Source organism: Pygocentrus nattereri, chromosome 4 (genome assembly GCF_015220715.1).
Source record: "Pygocentrus nattereri isolate fPygNat1 chromosome 4, fPygNat1.pri, whole genome shotgun sequence".
NCBI classification, from domain to species: Eukaryota; Metazoa; Chordata; class Actinopteri; order Characiformes; family Serrasalmidae; genus Pygocentrus; species Pygocentrus nattereri.
The window spans coordinates 10,630,211-10,651,269 of NC_051214.1; the positions used below are offsets into that span (position 1 = coordinate 10,630,211).

Here is a 21,059-nt window from a genome sequence, read left to right on the forward strand (position 1 = left end):
AGGTATATGATGCTGATTGATGGCAAGAACGAGGTGTTCATGATCGACAGAGACAACTCAGTCTTCCACATAGCCAACCTCGAGTTCCCCTTCCGGAAAGATATGAACACCCACCTCTCCAACACGCTGCTGGATGGGGTGAGTTTGCAGCATGTGTTGATTAAACTGATATTCACATTAAAAAGGAATTGTTTGGCACCTTGGCACAATTTGTGTCACCACTTGAAGTACAACGTTGGGAGGAGACATTAAGCAGCAGATTTTTCATTCAACATACTGTCATCCTTGGCTATTTTAGGTTATTCAGTCATCCCAACTAGAGCTTTGCTTACCTGTGGGACCCACCACAATATCGTGCAACCCAGGACTAAATTTCAGTGTCACATGTAGGAGCGGGAGGTTAACCAGCCCAGTGTTGGTGGGAGCAGGAATATACAAATGAGTTAATAGACAAAGTAAAATAATAACTTATCACATTATAATAATAATCACTTAAAAAATGCCTCATATAAATGATATATAACAGCAAATAAAAGAGATGCAACAAAATCTCCATTTTCTAAATAGAAGAAACCAATCACACTCTGTAGCCTATTGAAACAGTGGAGCCTTTGGTCCACGGGTGAGGAACCCTGATCCTGGGGGGCCAGATTCCTGCAGTTTGTTGATTTACCTTCTCAAACACATCTGATTCAACTCATCTGGTTATAACCAGTTTAAAGTGGTGTTTTACAGCAAGGAAATCTCTAACTGGTGCTGGACTCTGGCCCTCAGTTCCTCACCCCTGCTTTAGACAGTCAGATGGCCACTGCTGTGGAAAGTGCTTTTCATAAAGGCGAACGCACAACAATAAAGCCAACTAAAGGCAAGTCTGACACACAGCAGTCATTTTCATTTATGATTAAAGCAAACAGCATAGATTTTCTGTGGAGGGGGAACAGGACTGAAAAATCTGTCCTGAGCAGACCTCTAAGACAAACTAATGCAAAGAGTTCTCATACACAACAGTGGTTATGAACCCTCCTCCTGGAGATCTGCCTATTGGTAGATTTCATCTCCAACCAAATCTAACACTACATAACTCTAACATGCAGCTAGTCAAGGTTTTATTAGGAAGGGAATTAGACTGATCAAGTGTGGTTGATTAGGGTTGTTACTGAAGTACCCAGGAAGCCCAGGAAGGTAGATTATTGGTGACTACTGATGTGCAAGTTATTCATTTTTTAGAAGATGCATCTAAAGAATTTGGATATAAGGGAATCAACTTGCATAATGAAGGAAAGTAAGTTATGGGCTGGAGGTTAGGGTGACTCAAGAAGTGCCCTTGAGCAAGGCAACTAAACCCCAACTGCTCCTTAGGCGCAGCAGATAGGGCAGCCCACCGCTCTGAGCAAGTCTGCTCACTGCCCCCTAGTGTGTGTGCATTCACTAGTGTGTATGTGGTGTTTCACTGCATGGATGGGTCAAATGTTCACACCTTTGTGGGACTAATAAGGGTCTCTTAATCTTAAAAGGTTTTTAAAAAGTGGAGTGAAAAAAGTCTTAAAATAAAAGAAGGGTAGTGTTTGACCGTTGCATAGCACTACACTTTGCATTTACATTGTGTGTAATTGCTGCTTTGTCTGAATATAAACTTTGGTTTAGCAAGATCAAGATCTGCTGGCGAAATTGGTCCCACGCCCCTCCGAATGCTTATTGAACAAACTTTACTTGTACTAATAAAATAATGGAATAGCCCTTAAGATGCCATTGGGTATTTCACCGAGGGCCAAGTGGTAAAGGGCATGTTAAATCCTGTTTTGGAACAGTCTGCATATTCTTCAAGGTGTAGAGCTGTGTAGTACTTTCATGTATACTTGCTTATGTTGTTTTTGACACAGTATGAAATACTTTATCTATAAACAAATGAATAAAACGGACTACATTTAAGTGCTTTGGCTGAACCCATTGAACCATAAAATTCACTTCTTGCTGAAGTATCGCTTTAAATGAGCCTCCTCTACGTTTTCCTTTTACCTCACTGGTCCACTCTGATGACTGACAGCGTTGAGGCCGGATTAACAGACTGAGATTCAATTGAATATATATTTAGCGGAACGCTGCAGAGCCACCAGTAATGGATCGGATGTGATGTCACGCTCCCCATTAGATGAGCAAGTGGACGTGCCCTGACGTGTAAACACAGGCCTGTAAATGCAGTCAGCAGGAAGCCGCTCTTCTATCCTGTGCAGGAGCTTTGGTTACAGATTTTCAGCAGCGCTAATGGGACTAATTTTACCAGCACTTAGCGCTCCAAATAACAGCCTGCAAGGTCCAGCGATGTACTAGCAGATCCAGAGCCCAGCTGCTGCTGCTGCTGCTGACCCAGTTCTCCTCTAACCCACTGTTAGTACCAGCTGCTGCTGAGGGGAGTGGCCGCCCACCCCTTCAGTAATGACTGGACCCTCATTCTGATGGCCACTGTCTCATTTTTTCCTGATTGCACCCACATTCTCTTTCGTTCTCTCTCTGTCTCTCTCTCAGTCTCTCTGTCTTTCTCTCTCTCTCTCACTCTCTGTCACTCTCTCTCTCTGTCTCTGTCTTTCTTCCTCCCACTAAAGCTCTCTCTGTCTCTATCTCTCTCCCTCTCTCTTTGTTATCTAATAAACTCTTCTGTCATTATACCTTTTCTTTTCCTCTCTCCCTCTTTCTGTTATCTCTCCCTCACAGATACTCTCCCACCGACTCTCTCATAAGCTCTCTCTCCATCACAAACTCTCTTTCTCTCGCTTTCTTTCTTTCTCTCTCTCTCTCTCTCTCTCTCTCTCTCTCTCTCTCTCTCTCTCTCTCTCTCTCTCTCTCTCTCTCTCTCTCTCTCTCTCTCGCTCTCTCCCCATCACAGACTCTCCCTCACAAGCTCTCCCCTCTCTTCCCTGCGGTCTTTCTCTCCTCCACTCTCTCTCTCTCTCACTGTCTCTTCTTGTTACTCTGTTTCATCTCTCTTCTCTTTCTGTTTCTCTGTTTATCTTTTAGAATCTCTCTCTCTCTCTCCCTGTCACCTCTGTCTCTCACAAATTCTCTCACAAGCTGTCACCTCTCTCTCTCTCTCTCTCTCTCTCTCTCTCTCTCTCTTTTTCTTTCTCTATCTTAACTGCGCTCTCTCTCTTGCTCTTCCTCTCTCTCCGTGATCCACACTGTTTATCTCTCCCGTGCTCTTGTTCTCTCTGTCTTTGTCGCTCCACTTTGTCTCTTTTTGTTTCTCTCTTTCTCGTTCAGTCAGTTCTCTTTCTCTCTGTCCTCTCCGTCTGTCTCTCTTTCTCACGTGCTCTCGTTGTCTCTCTGTCTCATCTCTGTATTTCTATCACTCTGTCTCTGCCTTCCTCTCTTTCTTTCTCTCTCTTTCTCTCTCACACACACACACACACTCTGCTTTGTCAAGTTCAGCTTAATTGACATGACTGTGTCAGGTACAGTGTTGCCAAAGCTTAAATGACAACAACAACATTAACTGTAGCAAAATATAGAAATAGTAACAATTTAGGCACAAATTTATAAACTGGTGATATATTTGAATTTTTTTCCCATGTATATATGTGGTGCTGGGGGTCAACAGAAGGTAATACGTAGGGTGTTACCTATGCAGGTCTCTCATGCGGTGACCTCATATATTTAGCCGAGCTGTGTGTCCTTCTCCCAGACTGATTTGGAATTTTTCAGCTTAGCTTTTTTTTTATTTGAACAGTGCGTCTTTTTAAGTTTCTTTGTTTTTCACCATGAAGAAGAAAGAATCTCTCTTTCAACCTCACTTGTCATACAGTGACCGCACAGTCTTTCCTTTCCAGGCAGCCAGGACTCTTTATACCTGCCCTTTCTTATGGTCAGGCTGTGGTCACTGAGCCTGTACTTGGTCAGAATCTGACTCTGCGGACAGTCAGGCGATACTCTTCCAGTTCATGCTGTGTTTTTGGGCCCAATAGCGTTCCAGTTTCCTGAGAGTCTTCATTTCATTTTCCCAATGTTCCAAATAATGACTCTTACTGTTTTTGATGATGTGATTACTGTTTAGATGAGGCTGTAAAGCAGTGCTGGAGTGAGGCTGCTGCTGTTAGGAGCTGTTAGAGGGATAATCGGCCTCAGAACCAGCTGACTGAGGGAACTCTGTTTTTTAGGGTTTAGTCCTTGGATCTGTAGCGCCTTAAAATGTATCATTATTGGGGATTTTCTTTGAGCGCATCCAGTAATTTAGTTTTTAATATTTATTAACGAAAGAAAACCTGTCTAATTCTGCCCTGTATGCACTAGTTGCTTTTTTTTCTTTGGATTTTTATTATCATTCTGCTGAATTTTGCATTCAGGGCTTCTGTTGAATGCTTGTTTGGTCTAATGTAGCCATGCTAACTGAATGAACCCCGTACCTCACAGTGGGCTTGATCATACCATGAGATTCTTTACACTAGACTGAGATGGGAATGTCACTGTTGCAAAATGTCCTCTTGATTGCTTACAGTGCTCTGCAAGCTTCTCCCTTGAGTGCCTTTAGTCTTTCTCTTTTTCTTTCAGTCATCTCTCGCTCTCTTCCCTTTTGTCCATCACTTTCTCTCTCTCTGGCATTTGCACTCTATGAAAGCGAAGCCTGTCTTTGAACTGTTAATGACTTGGGTTTGTATCATATTGCAGTTATATTACTTCATATTAAGGCTGCAGTCTGACTTTGTGATAATGACAGAATGGATGGGTGCACACTTGATATTTCCAAGTGACATGATGAAGGCGAGGATTAAAAAGTGATTAGATTCGTCAGATGGTGCGAATGCTTGATTCGCCAGTACACTCAGTGCACTGAACAGGAACATCTGAGATTAGGTGCTGCGCTCAGAGGACTCTGAAAAAAAACTGCAATTTGACAGAACAGTCATGTGTTGAGTTGCACTGTTGAGAATATCAGTGCTAGCTTTGACTTTGATATAACCATTACGAACCTTCTTAGTGCTTTATACTGCCCGTCAAAATTTTAGAGCTGCCTTGCCTTCTTTTGAGCATTCCAGGGCAGACATGGAAGAATGGATAAGCTCTGTTCAGGTATCAGATGATTTTCAGCCCAAATATGCGATTTGTCGAAATACTGGTATTTCTCCAATTTAGCCCGTCCTGAGAGCTGATCAACTTATGAGCTGCCAGAATGTAACTGCTGCACCATTTAAGGTGGAACGTGAAAAATTGGAGCCATAATCTGGTGAATAGGAAGCCAACTTCAGCCTTGTCATATCTATTACACTAATGAAAAACATTTTTTCTGAAGTATAGGATGATTAAAAAAGATTCATCCGATTTCAAAATGATTTATTTCACGTGTAAATTGTTACAGAACAATGCAGTAAACTGTAAATGGTTTAAGTGAGCATAAAATTATGTCATTTTACAAGTGCTCAGTATGAACCTCCTCTAGCTGTATGGACAACATCAACGCCATAATCAAATTCATCCCATACTTGATTGAGCATGTCAGGTGTTACTCACGGCTCTTTCAGTGCGATTTCACTCTTATTGAAGTGGAGAACACAAAACACTTTATGCTCAGGAGTCTCTCTCCTCCCAAACTGAAGGGAGCCACCTCCCATGCTGGTCCAAAGCTCTGTGACCCCCTCTTTCAATTGGTATGTGATTGGTTCCTAGGCGCCTCACGGTTGTGAAAATATGCCGCTTTGAAATCGGAAGGATCTTTTTAATTCACCCTGTATGTTACATATTTGGCTTCTATTTTGCTGTAAACTTGCTGTGTGAACCTGTGGACCTGTAAATTATGCAGTTTGTCCTCAAAACTTTGAGGACTCATTTCTGTTAGCATTTTATCATCCAAACACTAATCTTAGCTTAGCTTACACGGCACTAGCTTCATGACCTACAGCTTTGGCAGGTACTGAATATAAAAACAAATCAGAGAACTATAGAAGTGATTGTATGCCTGCTGTTTTAGCCTTTTCAATGCATTTAAAAACCCCTACATGAAGCAGGAGATCTGTTTTGTGCTGTTAGGTGCTCTGGATGTGTACGCTCAGGTTATTTGCGTGGTTACTTTAGTAACCACAATGTAACTGCTGCACCATTTAGGGTGGAACAGGAAAATCCGAACAGGAAGCTGGTGAAAAAAGAAGACTTCAGCTCTTGTAGGAGTTTAAGGCATGAAAAATAGCACAGTGGCTCTGTTTCTGCTTGACAGGTTCATAACATGCCATATTTTTGCTGAATCACAGACTCATGAGGGGTCAATATCGTTTTGTCCCAAACAGCTCTTTGTTTTTCACCATGAAGAAGAAAGAATCTCTCTTTCAACCTCACTACAGTGACCACACAGTCTTTCCTTTCTGGGCAGCCAGGACTCTTTATACCTGCCCTTTCTTATAGTCAGGCTGTGGTCACTGAGCCTGTACTTGGTACTCTGCGGACAGTCAGGCGATACTCTTCCAGTTCATATTGTGTTTCTTGGGCCCCAATAGCGTTCCAGTTTACTGAGAGTCTTCATTTCCACCACAATGTAACTGCTGCACCATTTAGGGTGGAACAGGAAAATCTGAACAAGAAGCTGGTGAAAAAAGAAGACTTTAGCTGTTGTAAGAATTTAATGCATGAAAAATAGCACAGTGGCTCTGTTTCTGCTTGACAGGTTCATAACATGCCTTCTTTTTGCTGATTCACAGATTCATGAGGGGTCAGTATTGTTTTGTCCCATTTGCTAATGTTTGTTGTTAGCTTCGCAGTAGGATTTGCACTTTAGGGACACCTTGCAAACCCACCACCCAGCTCTTCACTAGATTTGTTAACCACTTTTTTCTGATACTGACGCTGAAACTTTATCATTTTAAGAGTTTAAAATGATATATTTGTTATAACATTTATATACACTATGCTGTGACTACGTGAGCACTCTGTTACCCAACCCTTACTGTTATCATATGATGTTGTGCTGTGGTTACAGAGTGTTTATAACATGGCTTTTTACTTTGTTTTGAATTTTGTAGCAAGCGATCATAATCAGTCCTGATTTTTTCTGTTTTTATTCTGTTTCCTCATATATCTGAACCTCTTTTTCTGCTGATATTGGAACTTTATGTGGTATTCTCCAGTTTAAACTCTTCTCATCTAAAGGCGGTTTGACATTAAGACAAAGGGATAATATGTGTGGGCTTCGTTATTATTCTCCAGATATGTACCACTGTTATCAGCTGTTTCTTCAGTTTTGCCAGTTTTACAAAGAAAAATGGCAAAATCTAAGCAGCGTTCCCTTAAATGTGATAAAGCAACACAGAAAGCATCCTCATTTATATTCACAATAACATAATAATGTTTTAAGGTCTGCTTCGTGATGTTTACCAAATTATTAGCATATATGCTAATCATTTATGAAACTCTAGCATATATGAATGTGAACAGGGACTTCACAGTGAATAAACATGGTAGTAAATGCTAGTAAATAGTCACGTTTCAGGCGCGTGCATAGACATATAGAAATGGCCTAGGGCAGTTTTTCAGCCCTGGTCCTGGAGACCCACTGCTTTGCACATTTTAGTGCTTTTCCTGCTCTAACACACCCACTTGAATTCAGTTAATGAGATGATTAGGTCAATCAGCTGAGTTGGAAGCAGTGAAAACAAAAGTGCAGGGCAGTGGGTCTCCAGGACCAGGTCTGAGGAACACTGGCCTAAAGCTGTCTATACAATCCGTATGGTGATTAAAGGAGGAGCTTACAGGTGTTTACAAACTCCTTAAAAACAGTGTGCAAATGGTCAAATACACTTACAAGATCTTCATTAAAGAATGTTAGGCAATGCTTATGAATGAATCCAATGAACTAGTTACACTTAAAAGATCTTTATTCATGAATTTGAAAGACCATAACTAAAGTGGAACTAAAGTGGAACCTCTTAAAATCTCAGGCAAATTACATAGTAAGGCTTATTATTCAGTGACTACAGGGACTTCAGTGCAAGCAGCTTGAGCCATTTTTAGTTTATAGAAGTGTGTAATAAAATTTTTGGCCTGTCAGTGGGCCGTGGCCATTTGAGCGGTCAATAGCTACTGTCTTACCCTAAGTAAGAGCATACAAAATTATCTCCATGTTGTAAATGTTTAAGACGAAGCTAATGCCCACAGACCTTATCCCAAAATACAGTGAAATACTGTAATTTATTGTTTTTTTTATGGTATGGTACTGTACTGTACTGTAAAGTTGCAGTGCTCAAGTGGCCGTAATTTCTGAAATGACTTACATCTACCTCCGTGTTTGGTCACTGTGACTTGAGATCATTATTTCATGTTTATACATCTTTGTTCTCATCATTTCAAGCATACCTGCATTTGAATGATTACAGCTCATCACATAAATACATTTATACCACATTTCTAAGCTTGCTCACAAGTAATCTGGTTCAACTGGCTGCAACATTTATAAATTGCTTGCCAATAGATAATAAACTATGAAGGAGCAAACCTTAAAATAATCCGTCACCTAAAACATTTTAAGAAGTTAGACGCCCCCAGACTTTTGATGGCCATGAGTATTGGCCTTTAACTGTTTTGGAGACTAATGTCTTGATAATTATGATTATCTCATACGTTTTGCGGCCCAAAGCACTCATTGCGCTTGAGTAGCTGTGGTCTAGTTTTGTATTTATTTATTTATTATGTATTGAATTTTCCCCACAGCATTACTGCATTATTCATTTCCCTGCATGTCTTCTAGATATCCAGCAAAACAGTGCACACTGCCTAGCTTTAGCTGGTGTAGTACCGCAGTACTGCAGAGGTGTAGATCTAATTCCAGTAGTCTCAAGCAGTAACTCCACACGTCAGACTACACGACGAGTTCTGTTCTGGTTCATTAAACCCGTTACTAAGCGAAAGGTGCATCCTGAATTTCAGTAGTCACTTACTACCTACTTTCTCTATCTCTCTCTCTCTCGCTCGCTCACTTCCCTTCACAGCAAACTCCTGTTCAATGTCTCCCATCGTCTAAGAGTGGGACTTTTGAGGGTTCTGTGGAATTGAAGGAAAATGCTTGAAATGTTTTACCCTGAAAATAGTCCTCTGGTATTTGATGTGTTCAGAGTCGTAAACTATAATTCAATCTCTCTCTCTCTCTCTCTCTCTCTCTCTCTCTCTCTCTCTCTCTCTCTCTCTCTCTCTCTCTCACCCTCTCACCCTCTCTCTAACAGGAGATGATAATCGACAAAGTGAACGGACAGCCGATCCCACGCTATCTCATCTACGACATCATTAAAATTAACGTGAGTATCACTCTAAGTACACACGAGCAGCAGTAAGAGGGCCAGAGCCCTGTTTTCTGAGATTAGAGGCATGTCCTATCTGCAGCACTGACAGCCTGAGTCGTGAAGCATGCTTTTCAGGGTCTCTTTAAGACTTCCCTTGCTGCTAACTTGTCTCAGTGATTGATTAAGTAGAGAATTGTAAGCCTTCTTCTGAGGAGTACATTTGGCCAACAGGCCACCAATGCTGCACATACTCATAATAACTACACACTTTTCTAACACCCATTGGTCTGGACAACTTGTTCAAGCCATTTACGATGAGCTGGGGCTTTAAAACCTACCTAATTCATAGCAGCTTTCAGAGAAGCCAGGGAACACACTGAATGCACAGACGGCAAATCAGCCTTCTCTCGCCAGTTTTCACCTGAATTTCTTTTTTAATTAAAGTACATTTCCAAGGTTAGTATGAATGCGACGGCACACAAATTGGTTGACATTTGCCTTTTAATCTGCTGGGAGAAAAGGTGAATACTGTGCACAAACACTTTATTAAAACCGGCCTTGGGTGGAGATTGGTGTACTGTTCTCTAGTGTTAATGCCCAGTGAAGCCTGGAGCTGAGCCCAATGAAAGAACACCGCGTTTAGATAGTCTGTCAATCAAAACTCTCTGCTGAATTCCTTTCTCTCCATGGCAACATTGGAGTTATTGAACCATAAACCTTGCCGTTGTACAAAGGCGGGCTATGGGTGAAGGCAACAGTTTGACCAGAATCAAATGTTTCGAACTGCATGCGTGAGTGGAATGCTAGCACGTTCGTGGAATTAGTGTTTTCTAATTAGTAGTTTGACTCCTTTGTGGTTTAGTAGCCATGCTGGTATTTGGCCAAACTACAGCTGTCCACATCCAAAAGCCTATCCTTGCATGCATTATTGTCACATTGCATAATCGCTTACATTTTGAGGACCAAATATGGGCCTGACAGTGCTAGGCTAACAAGATGCCTTCTGTTTGGATTTGCATCAAGTGTGTTACTCTGTGTAATGTACTCAACTGCAAAATATTTTCAGACAGAACTTTAACTACTTCCAAGATTGGTCAGAACAATCTAGGTGCTCAGGATAAGCTCTTTGATTCCCTTTTGTTGTGATCAAAGATAAGCAACTTAGTGCCTAAACAAATCTATTGATTTTTTTTCCTGCGTCACAGGAATCGGTGGGCCTCACTTTACTGGCATGTTAAATATCATTTTTTCTCATGCCATGCCATAAAAAAATTCTCCTGCCTCAAGTCACTTTCCTTTAAACATAGCTGGTTCCATGTTGTCACTGTCATGCAGAAACATTGTATCTCCATTTTTGCCATTGCCAAGTTAAGAATGTTTTATCCTTCTCCTGTAAAATGAGTATTTTTGAGATACAAGTTTTTTTTCCCCCAACAGCAATGGTATTCAAGAATATTACCTTGAAAGCTAGACATTTGGGGATCACTGCCAGCTAGTTACCTACTAAACAAAGGCCAATTAAGCACACATAGGCCCAGTCCCATTTTTTTTGTTCATCTCTACCCCTTGTTTTTGAGTGTTTCAAGTTACAAGGGGTAGTTGTTGGAATATTTCCCTGTGAAATGTGACAAAATTCAAATAAAAAAAAAAATAAAAAAATAAATAAATAAAGAGAAAACATTACTTCATTAACAGCTACTAGTAGTGCTCTGTAGACGACCTGGCTAATCTTCAGTGATAGCAGAGGAGAGTGAAGTTCAGCAACCTCACTGCTGGGATTTAATTAAGATAATACAATGGTTATTTTTTTCTTTTTGCCCCAACATGCTGTCTTTGGAGTGAGCCTCTGAAAAACCTCCATTTGGAGGCCCCTAACACTTTGCCTTTATCTCAAAACAGACGGCTAAGTGGTATGGGTGAAATGGGATTGAGGCTTAGTATATTATATGTGCAAAATATGTTGTTTTTTGCAAAATATGCCATTAGTAAGTTTCATTTGTGACTGGCATATGCCGTCCAAAACCAGAGTGGCATATTATACAGCTTCTTGACTTGCCACTGGTATAACACGTAACATGACTGTACACTGACAGCTGTTGCCCCCCGGGAAAATACATACAGATCAGAGTCTATTTTATCGACTTTGTTGAGCTGCCTTTTTTCTCTTCTGAAGTAAGGTGAGTAATTTTAGCCATTTTCACATGTAATTACAGTCACGCCATGCAGTGACGCTAGAAATTCAGCCATAACAGAAAAAGCACATGACTACAACATAAGAATTCTGAGTCTTAACTAGACAAGACTTAAACTGTGGAGTTGAATTGATTTTGCCGTTCACATAAAAGCCAAATGCGCAGAAGACACGCCAACGGTTCAGACCGCAGATATCGACTCCCACGACAAACTCTAGTCATGTTCTCCTGCCCCGAACCAAGCGAGCAAGGGAGCTGATGCGGCTTTTGACAGCTGTGGAGTGAAACGGATCATTATGGAATTTAGAGTTCAGCTAGCGGTCACCGCCATCGCCAAACGAGAGCAGCATGCGTGAAATGTTTGTTCTAGCACACTAATTATCTTCTCCATTATCGCCCCAAACCCGACAATTATGCTTTACGGTCTTTTTTACGCGCACAAAGACATACAGACACTTTCTCAGTCCAACTGCAGGGGGGACAGGAGGATAATGTTTTTTTTAAGAGTAATGATGTGAATTAAATTACCAGTTCTGTTAGTGGCACAGCATTTCTCAAGGCTTACATAAATATTTGTACCAATTTTCATGCCTAGCGGAACAGCCCTGGTTCCAGTTATGAGATGAGATATTTTTATAGTATCTCTCTCTCTCTCTCTTTTCCTCTCTCTCTCATACATTTAAAAGGAGGTGTGTGCCTGTGTTAGATGTACCGATTTGCAAAGGTTAGTATCTCCGTGTGGTGTCCGTATCTGTTGCTACGCTTTCCACATATCGATCACAGCCCCATTATCCTGCCCTTTTGTTGCCTTTGCTACAGGCTGGGACCCAAAAAGCAGCCGTCTGGGAACCAAAACCAATAAACACAGCGATATTAAGCCACACTTCTTTTCTCCAGCGGCAAGCCTCGCTGTCTGCCGTCAGCCAAATGTTCATCTATACTTGATACTCTTAAAGGAGGGAGAGCGTGAAATTGTAAAATATTAGTCATGGGGCACATTTGAATTTCTTTGCTTGCTTCGTTGTTTGCATATACAGTTCTGTGTAGTCAGTGCCTTCCCTTCATTTATTTACTTTACAGGCAAAACAACCATTAAGGACATGTTATGGCATTTTTAAAAGACCTTTTTGAGGAGATTAGATATAAGATGATCTATTGCAGAGGTCTTTAATTAAAATCCAATAAGGTCCAGTTAAAGAAAATTTCCTCAAACAGAGGTCCGGAAGCATCATAATGTCTAACTCGAATGATTCAGTGCCATATACTCTATATTGAAGGGGCCTAGTAGTTATACCAACATCTTATCCAGTCAACAACTGAATATCAAATCAAATAAAGTAAAATTCAGTCATGTTTCAACAACATTTATTGCCAGTTGTCTCTTTTTAGAGCAGGCATTGTGAAATAACTTCCCTCTGACTCACTTTCTTCTCCGACTGCTGTTTCTCTCCTTGTCCCTCCCCTGTGTGTGTCACTCACTCAGTCTCAGTGCTCATCGTAATGCACAGATGCTGAGTAATCACTTGTGATATTTACAACACATGCAACTGGTCTGTGAGTTTCCTGGGCCGCTAAAGCTACCGTAATGATTAGAAATGATACGCCGATTAAAATAGGACCACATAGGTCCGCATAGGACAGCATTTGTGTCTGGAGTCAGACTATGGGCTGCCTATTAGTGACCTCTGATCTATTGCGTAAACAGGAGGAAAGCCAAAAAACTTTGAGAAATGGGCTCCTAAGAAGTGTGCTTGGCCCAATGGACCACCAAAAAACTCAAAAATCAGATAAACAGCTGTGATGTTTGAGAGAGAGGGGAGAAAAACCAAGCTCCACTCTTGCCTCAGATCTGAAAATATCCACAGGTGTTGCTGTCCATCCTTCCACTGTGAGAAGACAGCTCAACACTATGAATCTGAAAGTGTAGCTGTCAGAATGTTGCTGAGAAATGTAAACTTGCGGCAAAATAAGAAAAAAGTGTGCACTAGAATGCCAGAACTAGACTTCTGAGATATGTAGTAACCTTTTATTGACTGATTGCTATGAAGGCCAGAGCACATACTGTATTTTTCACTTCTGGATAGATAGGTAGCCTAGCCAACAAACCCAGTGGATCATTGATGCTTTTTAGAGCGATTGAGTAATTCATGTAATTCACCGCATTTTGGTTGGATTGAATGGAATTCAGAACCATTAGCCACCTGTGTTTGCGCACAGAGAAATTGGACCTCTGCATTTAACCCATCCATTTAAAACACTCACATACATGCACACTAGTGAACACACACACTAGGGGGCAGTGAGCACCCTTGCCTGGAGAGGTGGGCAGCCCTATCTACGGTGCCCAGGGAGCAATTGGGGGTTAGGTGCTTTGCTCAAGGGCACCTCAGTCACGTACTGTCGGCCAAGGGGATCAACCCGGCGACCTTCTGGTCAAAAGACTGGTCCCCTAACCTCCAGTCCACAACTGCCCCAATGGTTATAACAATTCAGAATGATTGCCTCCTTAAAAGACATTTTCTTGACAATGTCATAAAGAATTGCTGCGCTTCTTTAACACTGTCTGGTTGCTATTAAATTGTGGCTAATGGCAATTTTGATTAGAAATTTTAAAAATTGGCAGTGGTCTCTGACTTTTGGGCAGTACTGTACTTTATGCATTTGTATGTTTTTCCATTTTAAAACAACAAAATCATGCAGTTATTACAGGGTAAATAGTGACTGACCTTCTTTAAGCTACAAGCACAGCCACCCACAGACTTGTAATTTCCGTTCATGTTAATTTAAAAAGTGACATCCAGAAGAAAAGTCAGGGTCAGACAGGACTGGTGATCGGTTCTAATTAGAATGGGGTGTTTTCAAGGGTAATTACTGTTAAACTGCAGTTTGTTCTCTGGGTTTCTTGAAGGCCGGTCTGGAAAAACTGAACGAAGCCTTTTGTTCTAATTCACCAGACCCTGTATTGCCATAATTAAGTTATTAGATATGTCATTCTGCATAACCGATAGAATACATAGCCTGGCCTCTCAGTCATGAAATTACAACAGTCCTAAACAATGAGAGCCTGAATGGCTGGGAGAAAGTCTTCATTTGTTTGTTTGGCCTGCGGCTGTGCAATGAGACTCCGCGCCTGCATCCTGTCAGCGTCTCCACGGCACGGTAGAAATGTCAGTCAGCGTTAATTTCTCTTTCAGCCAGGAGCAGCGAGGTGACGCCATCAGAAAGTCATCGTTTGACGGTGGCGCATGTTTATTTAACTTGACAAGGCATGATTGCAGCATCATTTCCATGCTCTTTGTTAAAACGGAGACGTGCATTCAGGGCGTCTTCACCCAGCATCTGCATTTGGCCTGTCAAGCTGGGTTTTGAGAGAGTTCATAACTGTCTCCACAGGAGACACACAGTTCACACAGAACACAGTTCATGAGAGTTGGCGACTGGAATGAATGTTGGTTAAAATTAGCTCATTTTGATCATTAAAGCTTTAAAAAATGGAAAATCCATTCAAATGGCCGTTACCTTTACCACTTTCCCTTAAACAGCGCAGTGCTGCAGTTGTTTATCAAGCTAAATGCTAGCTTGTCTCCTGTAGCAGGCAGAACCCAGTAATGCACACCGTGACCAAAATAAGCTTTTGGTGTTGCCAACATCAGTTGTTGGTGCCTCTGGAGTCATTTGAAACTACATCAGCCTCTTTTCTAGTGTGGTTCCAAACGGTTTCAAGCACGAACCGTAACTGTTGCAGTGGCATTTCCACATACGTGTGGTTTAACAGTGAGCGCTTACAAATCATGAACAGCGTTTCAATACGCTTAGCTAACTGTGCTCGGGGCCACAGAACTGTTTGATGGAATGACGTAATAACTATTTCCTGACAGGTTCTACTTCAAACAAAACATCCTGCAGTATTTCAACCTCGAAAACAAATCATTCTCATGGATGCCAAATAATAAAACCACTGCACCATTTAGATCATGTATTTAATACATGTCAAAGCTTCAGTTTAACATTTGCTAACACAACACTGCCACCCAGGAGAGGGGAGCTGGTTGTTTTTAGCTTAGGTAGCCTGCTGCTAAATCTGCTGGCCACAGAACAGGTTCAGTTCTCACTAGCAGAAGCAAAGTTGAGCAGCTGGTGTTGGAGGGACAGAAAGCTCTTCTGTGGTGTTTGGATCTGTGACCTCCTAGCTTAGCTAACGCTATCTGGCGCCTCTCTCCAAGCTAGCTTTGCTAGTGGCCTACAGATCCAAACAGCACCAAGTCTGTATTGCATTGCGAGACACCATTAGCGTTAGCTTTGTCCAGCAGGCTACACAAAAAACACTACAGAACAGGTTGGATTTTGGCTTACTGTATCTCCAGCACAGGTCATTCGTCTTTTCTCTTAAATATAAGTCTTTGTTTGTGACAGAAAGCTGCAATTAAACCTGTTCTCTAACATTTTAAGCTGTAGCCTACTGGCCTAAGCTAACGCAAGTTTATGGAGCCACTCACCACAGGGTAGGTTTGTTTTTTGTAAACCGATGCTTAAAAACACATGTTTAGAGGATAAATACTCATATCTGATATCATGTATTTGTAGGTCTGGTTTTGAAGTGACAGCCTAAGCCTAAAAAATAGACTTGTTAATGGTGCTTTGAGCTGCACCCTGCTGGGCTAAGCTAATTAGCATCGATAGCAGGCTACAGGTGCCACCCACCACAGTGCAGACCTAAAGAAATATATTTCTTGATATATCATTTCTTTTATTTATAAAGAATTTGAGAGCACAGTGTTGAGTGTCTGGTGCTGGAGAGACAGCATGTTTTATACCTCTTAGTGATTAGCTACTATGTTGTGTAGTTCTTCTTCAGTATTTTCATGTACTGCTTTAGCAGCACAGCTGAGGGAGAAAGAAGCTGTAACTGGTCTCACCAGCACGAAATGGTGTAGTACGACCCTGGGAACTATTTGGCTCTGCAGTGGAAAAGTGGAGGTCATTGTTTCCTATGGATCTGTTCTTCTTATAGCACCGTTTTGACATTTGCCTACTCTAACATGCCAGACAAATTTAGTGTGTAGTTGTTTTAGTTTTTATGTTGATGGCTTTAAAGGCAACATTTCCTCTACTTCCCTGCACCACTTATTTAGGACATGTTCAAACAGCCTCGGAAACCTGGTTAAGTGGGATTGACCAGATTAGATTTATGACCGATTATCATTCCGACCGATAATCAGAGTTGATGTTTAGCATTTTTTTTTCTGGTCATCAGAAATTGCGCTTGAACCTGCTGCCTTAAAATGTTTCCTTAAAGTGTTTTTTGTTATGTATGCGCATATCTGACACAACCACAAAAAATACACCCTTCTGTCAGGCCCAGTGTCTCGTCCACTGCGTTGCTGGATTGAAATTTATATGATTCATCGAGTACAACCAGTCAGCTCTTCTGCAGTCTGTATTTATGTCATTATAAATGAATTAATTTGATCAAATGTACTTTTCGGTGTATGTGAGAGATGTAGGAGCAGCACTCTCACAGTAAAAAGTCAGCCTTGAACACTGAACAGCGCAGTTGGCAAAGCACCCTGTGCAGACTTACACTGCTACTGTAGCAGTTTGAAAGGCATACAAAGTGTATATGCCTATATGAAGCTTCAATGGGCCAACTATGCAGACAAGCCTCTAGAAAACTGTAAATAATTAGTAAAAACATATTGTTTCATGTTTTAATAAATAAGTTACGCATCATTTCTGGTCATTTTCATATCTATTTTTTGTTCGTTTAAGGTACAGACAGCTGGCGGTTGCTATTTCCAAAGACTCAACTGCTCTGATTAGGCTAAACAAACACCAGGCTTATTCTGACAATCCATAATCTTAAATCACCTAAAGATGTGGGCATGTACATTCTTACGGGGCTGGCTGACCAATGTAAAAAGTACAGAAGTTGGTTAAAAGTGTTTTTCAAACTTTGCAAAAGAGCGATTGATATTAGGAACATGGGGGAGGCACTAACAATCCACATGCTGGGAAAACAGATCCTCGAAGTATCTCCCAGAATGGGATCTTTTTTGCTGCATCAGTTGGGTACATTTAGCCTATTTTTGAGTCACTGTAACACAAGTGACTGAGCCTACAGAGAAAACTGGAAAAGGTTGCTTGTAAATTCCCAAGTCAAGGATTACTAAAAGCCTATTTTGAGCCATAAACTGAATAGAGCGTGGTACCTGCATATCAACGTTTCTTATCAGCATTCATGGCAATTCGCTGGGCATCTTCTGCAGTAAATGATGGATAGAAGGCATTTTGTGTATGTGAACTTAGAGGGCAGGAGTCATATTTCTGATTTGTTTTCTTGGACAGAGAAAAAGGGAAACATAAATGGGGTTCTTATCTCAAAGGGGATACATATGTGATGAAGTTGTTCGATGAAATGAGGTTCAAAATCCTGTACAAAATAAATACATGGCACTAGACTTTATTATAATAGTTGTAGACAAGACATAACAAAAAGCAGTTCTTTTAATTCTAACAACAATGCCATGGATGTTTACATTGCATCTAAATCAAGTGTATTGTGGTTATACAGAATAAATCTTCTCTGCAGTACTGCGCTCTCCATAAAGTGCATGTGTATCCTCCTCTCTGTTAGAAGAGATAGATTTGGTCCTCACACAGCAGTTCTGATAAACCCTTTAATGTCTCTCACCCTCACTAAAAGCTCCCTGAAGACCAAGTAACATTGCGTGATCACTGCTGCTCCTCTGTTCTCTGGCTGTCAGGTTTTGTATGGGCTGGTATCTCCCTGGCTCAGTGAAATGGCTGCCCAGAAAGAGCACCTCCATCGCAGCAGCCTCAAGACCCCATGACCCAGGCTACCAGGGGAGCCAGCGCTGATGAGAGTTTAGCTCGGGGCTAGAGAGAGGGAGGCCCTGCTGCATGCTAATCGAGGCTGTTTCAAGAGACAAGCCTTATGAAGGAGGCGATGGTTTGCTTTAGTGTTGCACCGATACTGTATAGGTGCTGCTGCTGGCCCTGAAATGCTGTAACGGTGTCGAGGATAAGGCTACCAACACCTATGACCAATACCACAAAGCAGTTTCTGACATGTAGGTCGGATGTACGAATTAGACAGAGCTTAACAGTCAAGTCAAAGTTTATTTATACAGTGCCTTTTACAACAGGTGTTGTCTCAAAGCAGCTTTACAGAAAAATCCAGGGTCCAAGCTCCCATGAGCTTTGCCAATGGCAACAGTGGCAAGGAAAAACTCCCTAAGAGCAAGAGGAAGAAACCTTGAGAGGAACCAAGACTCAAAAGGGAACCCATCATTCTCTGGTTGACACCAGATAGCAAACAGCGTTAGTGTAAAATATTAGAATACAAAACGGGGGAAAAACAGTTGGAGCAATGGTTAATTACATGATTTGAGTTTAATAGCAGCATCATCAGGAGGGTCAGTTCATGCAGGTGAGGTTTGCGCAGCTTTGTGTAGCATGAAACTCCATGGTGGTCAAAATTGTGCAGGTCCGGATCAGCCAACTGAGATCTCTCTGGTGAGATCTCTCTCTTCGGAGATCGCTCTGGTCACTCTAGCAGCTCTGGTGGCTCCCATGTGGCGACTGAGGTAGACGTTGATAGAGAGCCAGTGTTGTTTTTTTTTTTTTTTAAGACTAGCATTGACTTTTTCATTTAATTCTCCACCATCATTCCCATAGAAAGACCAAAAGAGGGTCATTAAAATATCGTCTACATGGAAAAAAAAGTCATGTGACTGAATTTCTAAGTGGAATTCCACAGATACTTAAAAATGCCTGCATAATTAAAGGATTAGCATATGAGTGCTTTGATATTGAATTGCTTAGTTGGAGATGAAGCATTCATTGTTGATTCTGGTCCCTAAAGCTACCACACATAAAGAATTCCATGAAATGTTTGAGACGTTGTTACGTGCTGGTCATTTTAAGGAACAATAGTTGCATTAAACTCTTCAGACGCTTTGTTCCTATAACCTGTGAATGATTTGCGGCATGTCTGTCTAGAAGTACACATTTCAAACCACTCTGAATGACTTTGTTTACGTGTAGAAAATAGGTGGAATTGCTCTTTAAATCATAAAAATATTGTAGCACTGTTGGTTAACTCCTGAATAACTTTTTCATTGTTGATTATACACCAGTTAGTTCCGGCCACGCAAGCTGATTGGTTGAGAAGCTTTCTGACTGTGCTGATATTTTGACGTAACATTGCTAAGCAACAAGATTGACAGCTGTAGAAGCTCGTTACTCTGACGTAGCAACAAGCTGCTTGTTAAGGAACTATAATTTGGTGGAAGCAACTGTGAACATTAAAGCATATTAAACGCCTCGTTCACGGCACAATTTATTTATTTCTTACTTGAATTATTTAACCGTTGTATAAAAGCAATAGAACACTCAAGTTCGTGTGTTATCGCTAAAGCATAACGGCTGTGATAATCTACGGTGACCAAATCACAGCCGTGATGTTATTTTGCGATATCAGAATCCCTCTCGTGTTGTATTGCTTAAATAGAATATTAGTAGATGCCAGTCTAGCAGTTTCAGTAATGACTGGCAAACAAACTTGAATCCATTAAACACAGTTGTTTTTTTTTTTTCACAGCTGTTTTAAAACGAAGAAAAAAGTTGCTGAAAGACTTAATCCTTGGGATTTTTTTGTGATAATTAGGAATTCTTGGGGCCTCAGTATCGGCCGACATTATCGTCAAACTGATACAACACACTGATATAGCCCTTTAAAGGACCAGGTGGATAAGAACTGGCTGTGGATAAAGAATAAAGCACTTTTTTCCTTCTACCTCTCTGGTGCTTCAGATTTAGGAGAGTACTTATGAGGAAAGATTACCAAGGAAAGGTTGTGCAAGAGTGTAGGAATGGTCGCCTTTCAGAAACCATCTCTGAAGTGGTAATTTCCATGAGCATCTTGAAATAGAATGCTGTTTCCTGCGCCGACCAGAATGCTGATTTATCATATCGTTGCCGAGTATTGGTTAATTGTTGTCTTGAAGTCGTATTGCCTCAGATTAGATGATTATATGGTACCGTTTCTGACTGTCTTATTTCCTGTTTATTGTTTAGTGCAGCACTCTTTGTAATTCTGCCACACAGACTCTCGGGCTCTCTCTCTTCCTTTCCTTTCCTTTTGTCTGTACGACAGCTTAATTTGTGTGCATTCCTTTGGTAGGAACATGTTGATGCATTATACCAATTTATATATAGACTCATCTCAGAGAGGCTGAATTAGCTGTGCTGGGTTCTTGTGTAATGCTCTTCCATTACATTCCCTACAATTTGAGGCTTTCACGCCAACAAGCTTTCTCGTTCAAGTGCTATTAACATGGTCTATTTTCATATTGATTAACCTATTCCTAGATTAGAATTTATTTACCTTCTTAGTGTAATCCAATTTTCTGCTGAAGGAAACCCATTAAATGTTTGTACCCTTGGATTCTGTTTCAAATTAATTGCTCTGTCTTTATTCACACATGCCAGGCTCAGAAGATGCCTGGCTTACGGAGTTCATAGCTCAGGTTGAGCTAGTTTATTCAGGTTATAAAATGCGCTACTTTAAGTGCACGAAACCCTGAAATCATCCGTTTTC

At 41.1% G+C, this 21,059-nt stretch overlaps 1 protein-coding gene across 1 annotated transcript in view; it reads left to right on the top strand.

Annotated features, from left to right (window-relative positions):
- Positions 1-21,059, top strand: part of rngtt (RNA guanylyltransferase and 5'-phosphatase) — a 211,863-nt gene that overhangs the window by 72,219 nt on the left and 118,585 nt on the right. Inside the window, exons 9-10 of the mRNA XM_017697713.2 lie at positions 3-138; positions 9,189-9,260. Of these exons, the coding sequence (XP_017553202.1) occupies positions 3-138; positions 9,189-9,260 (208 nt within the window). The remainder of the gene's footprint in view (positions 1-2; positions 139-9,188; positions 9,261-21,059) is intronic.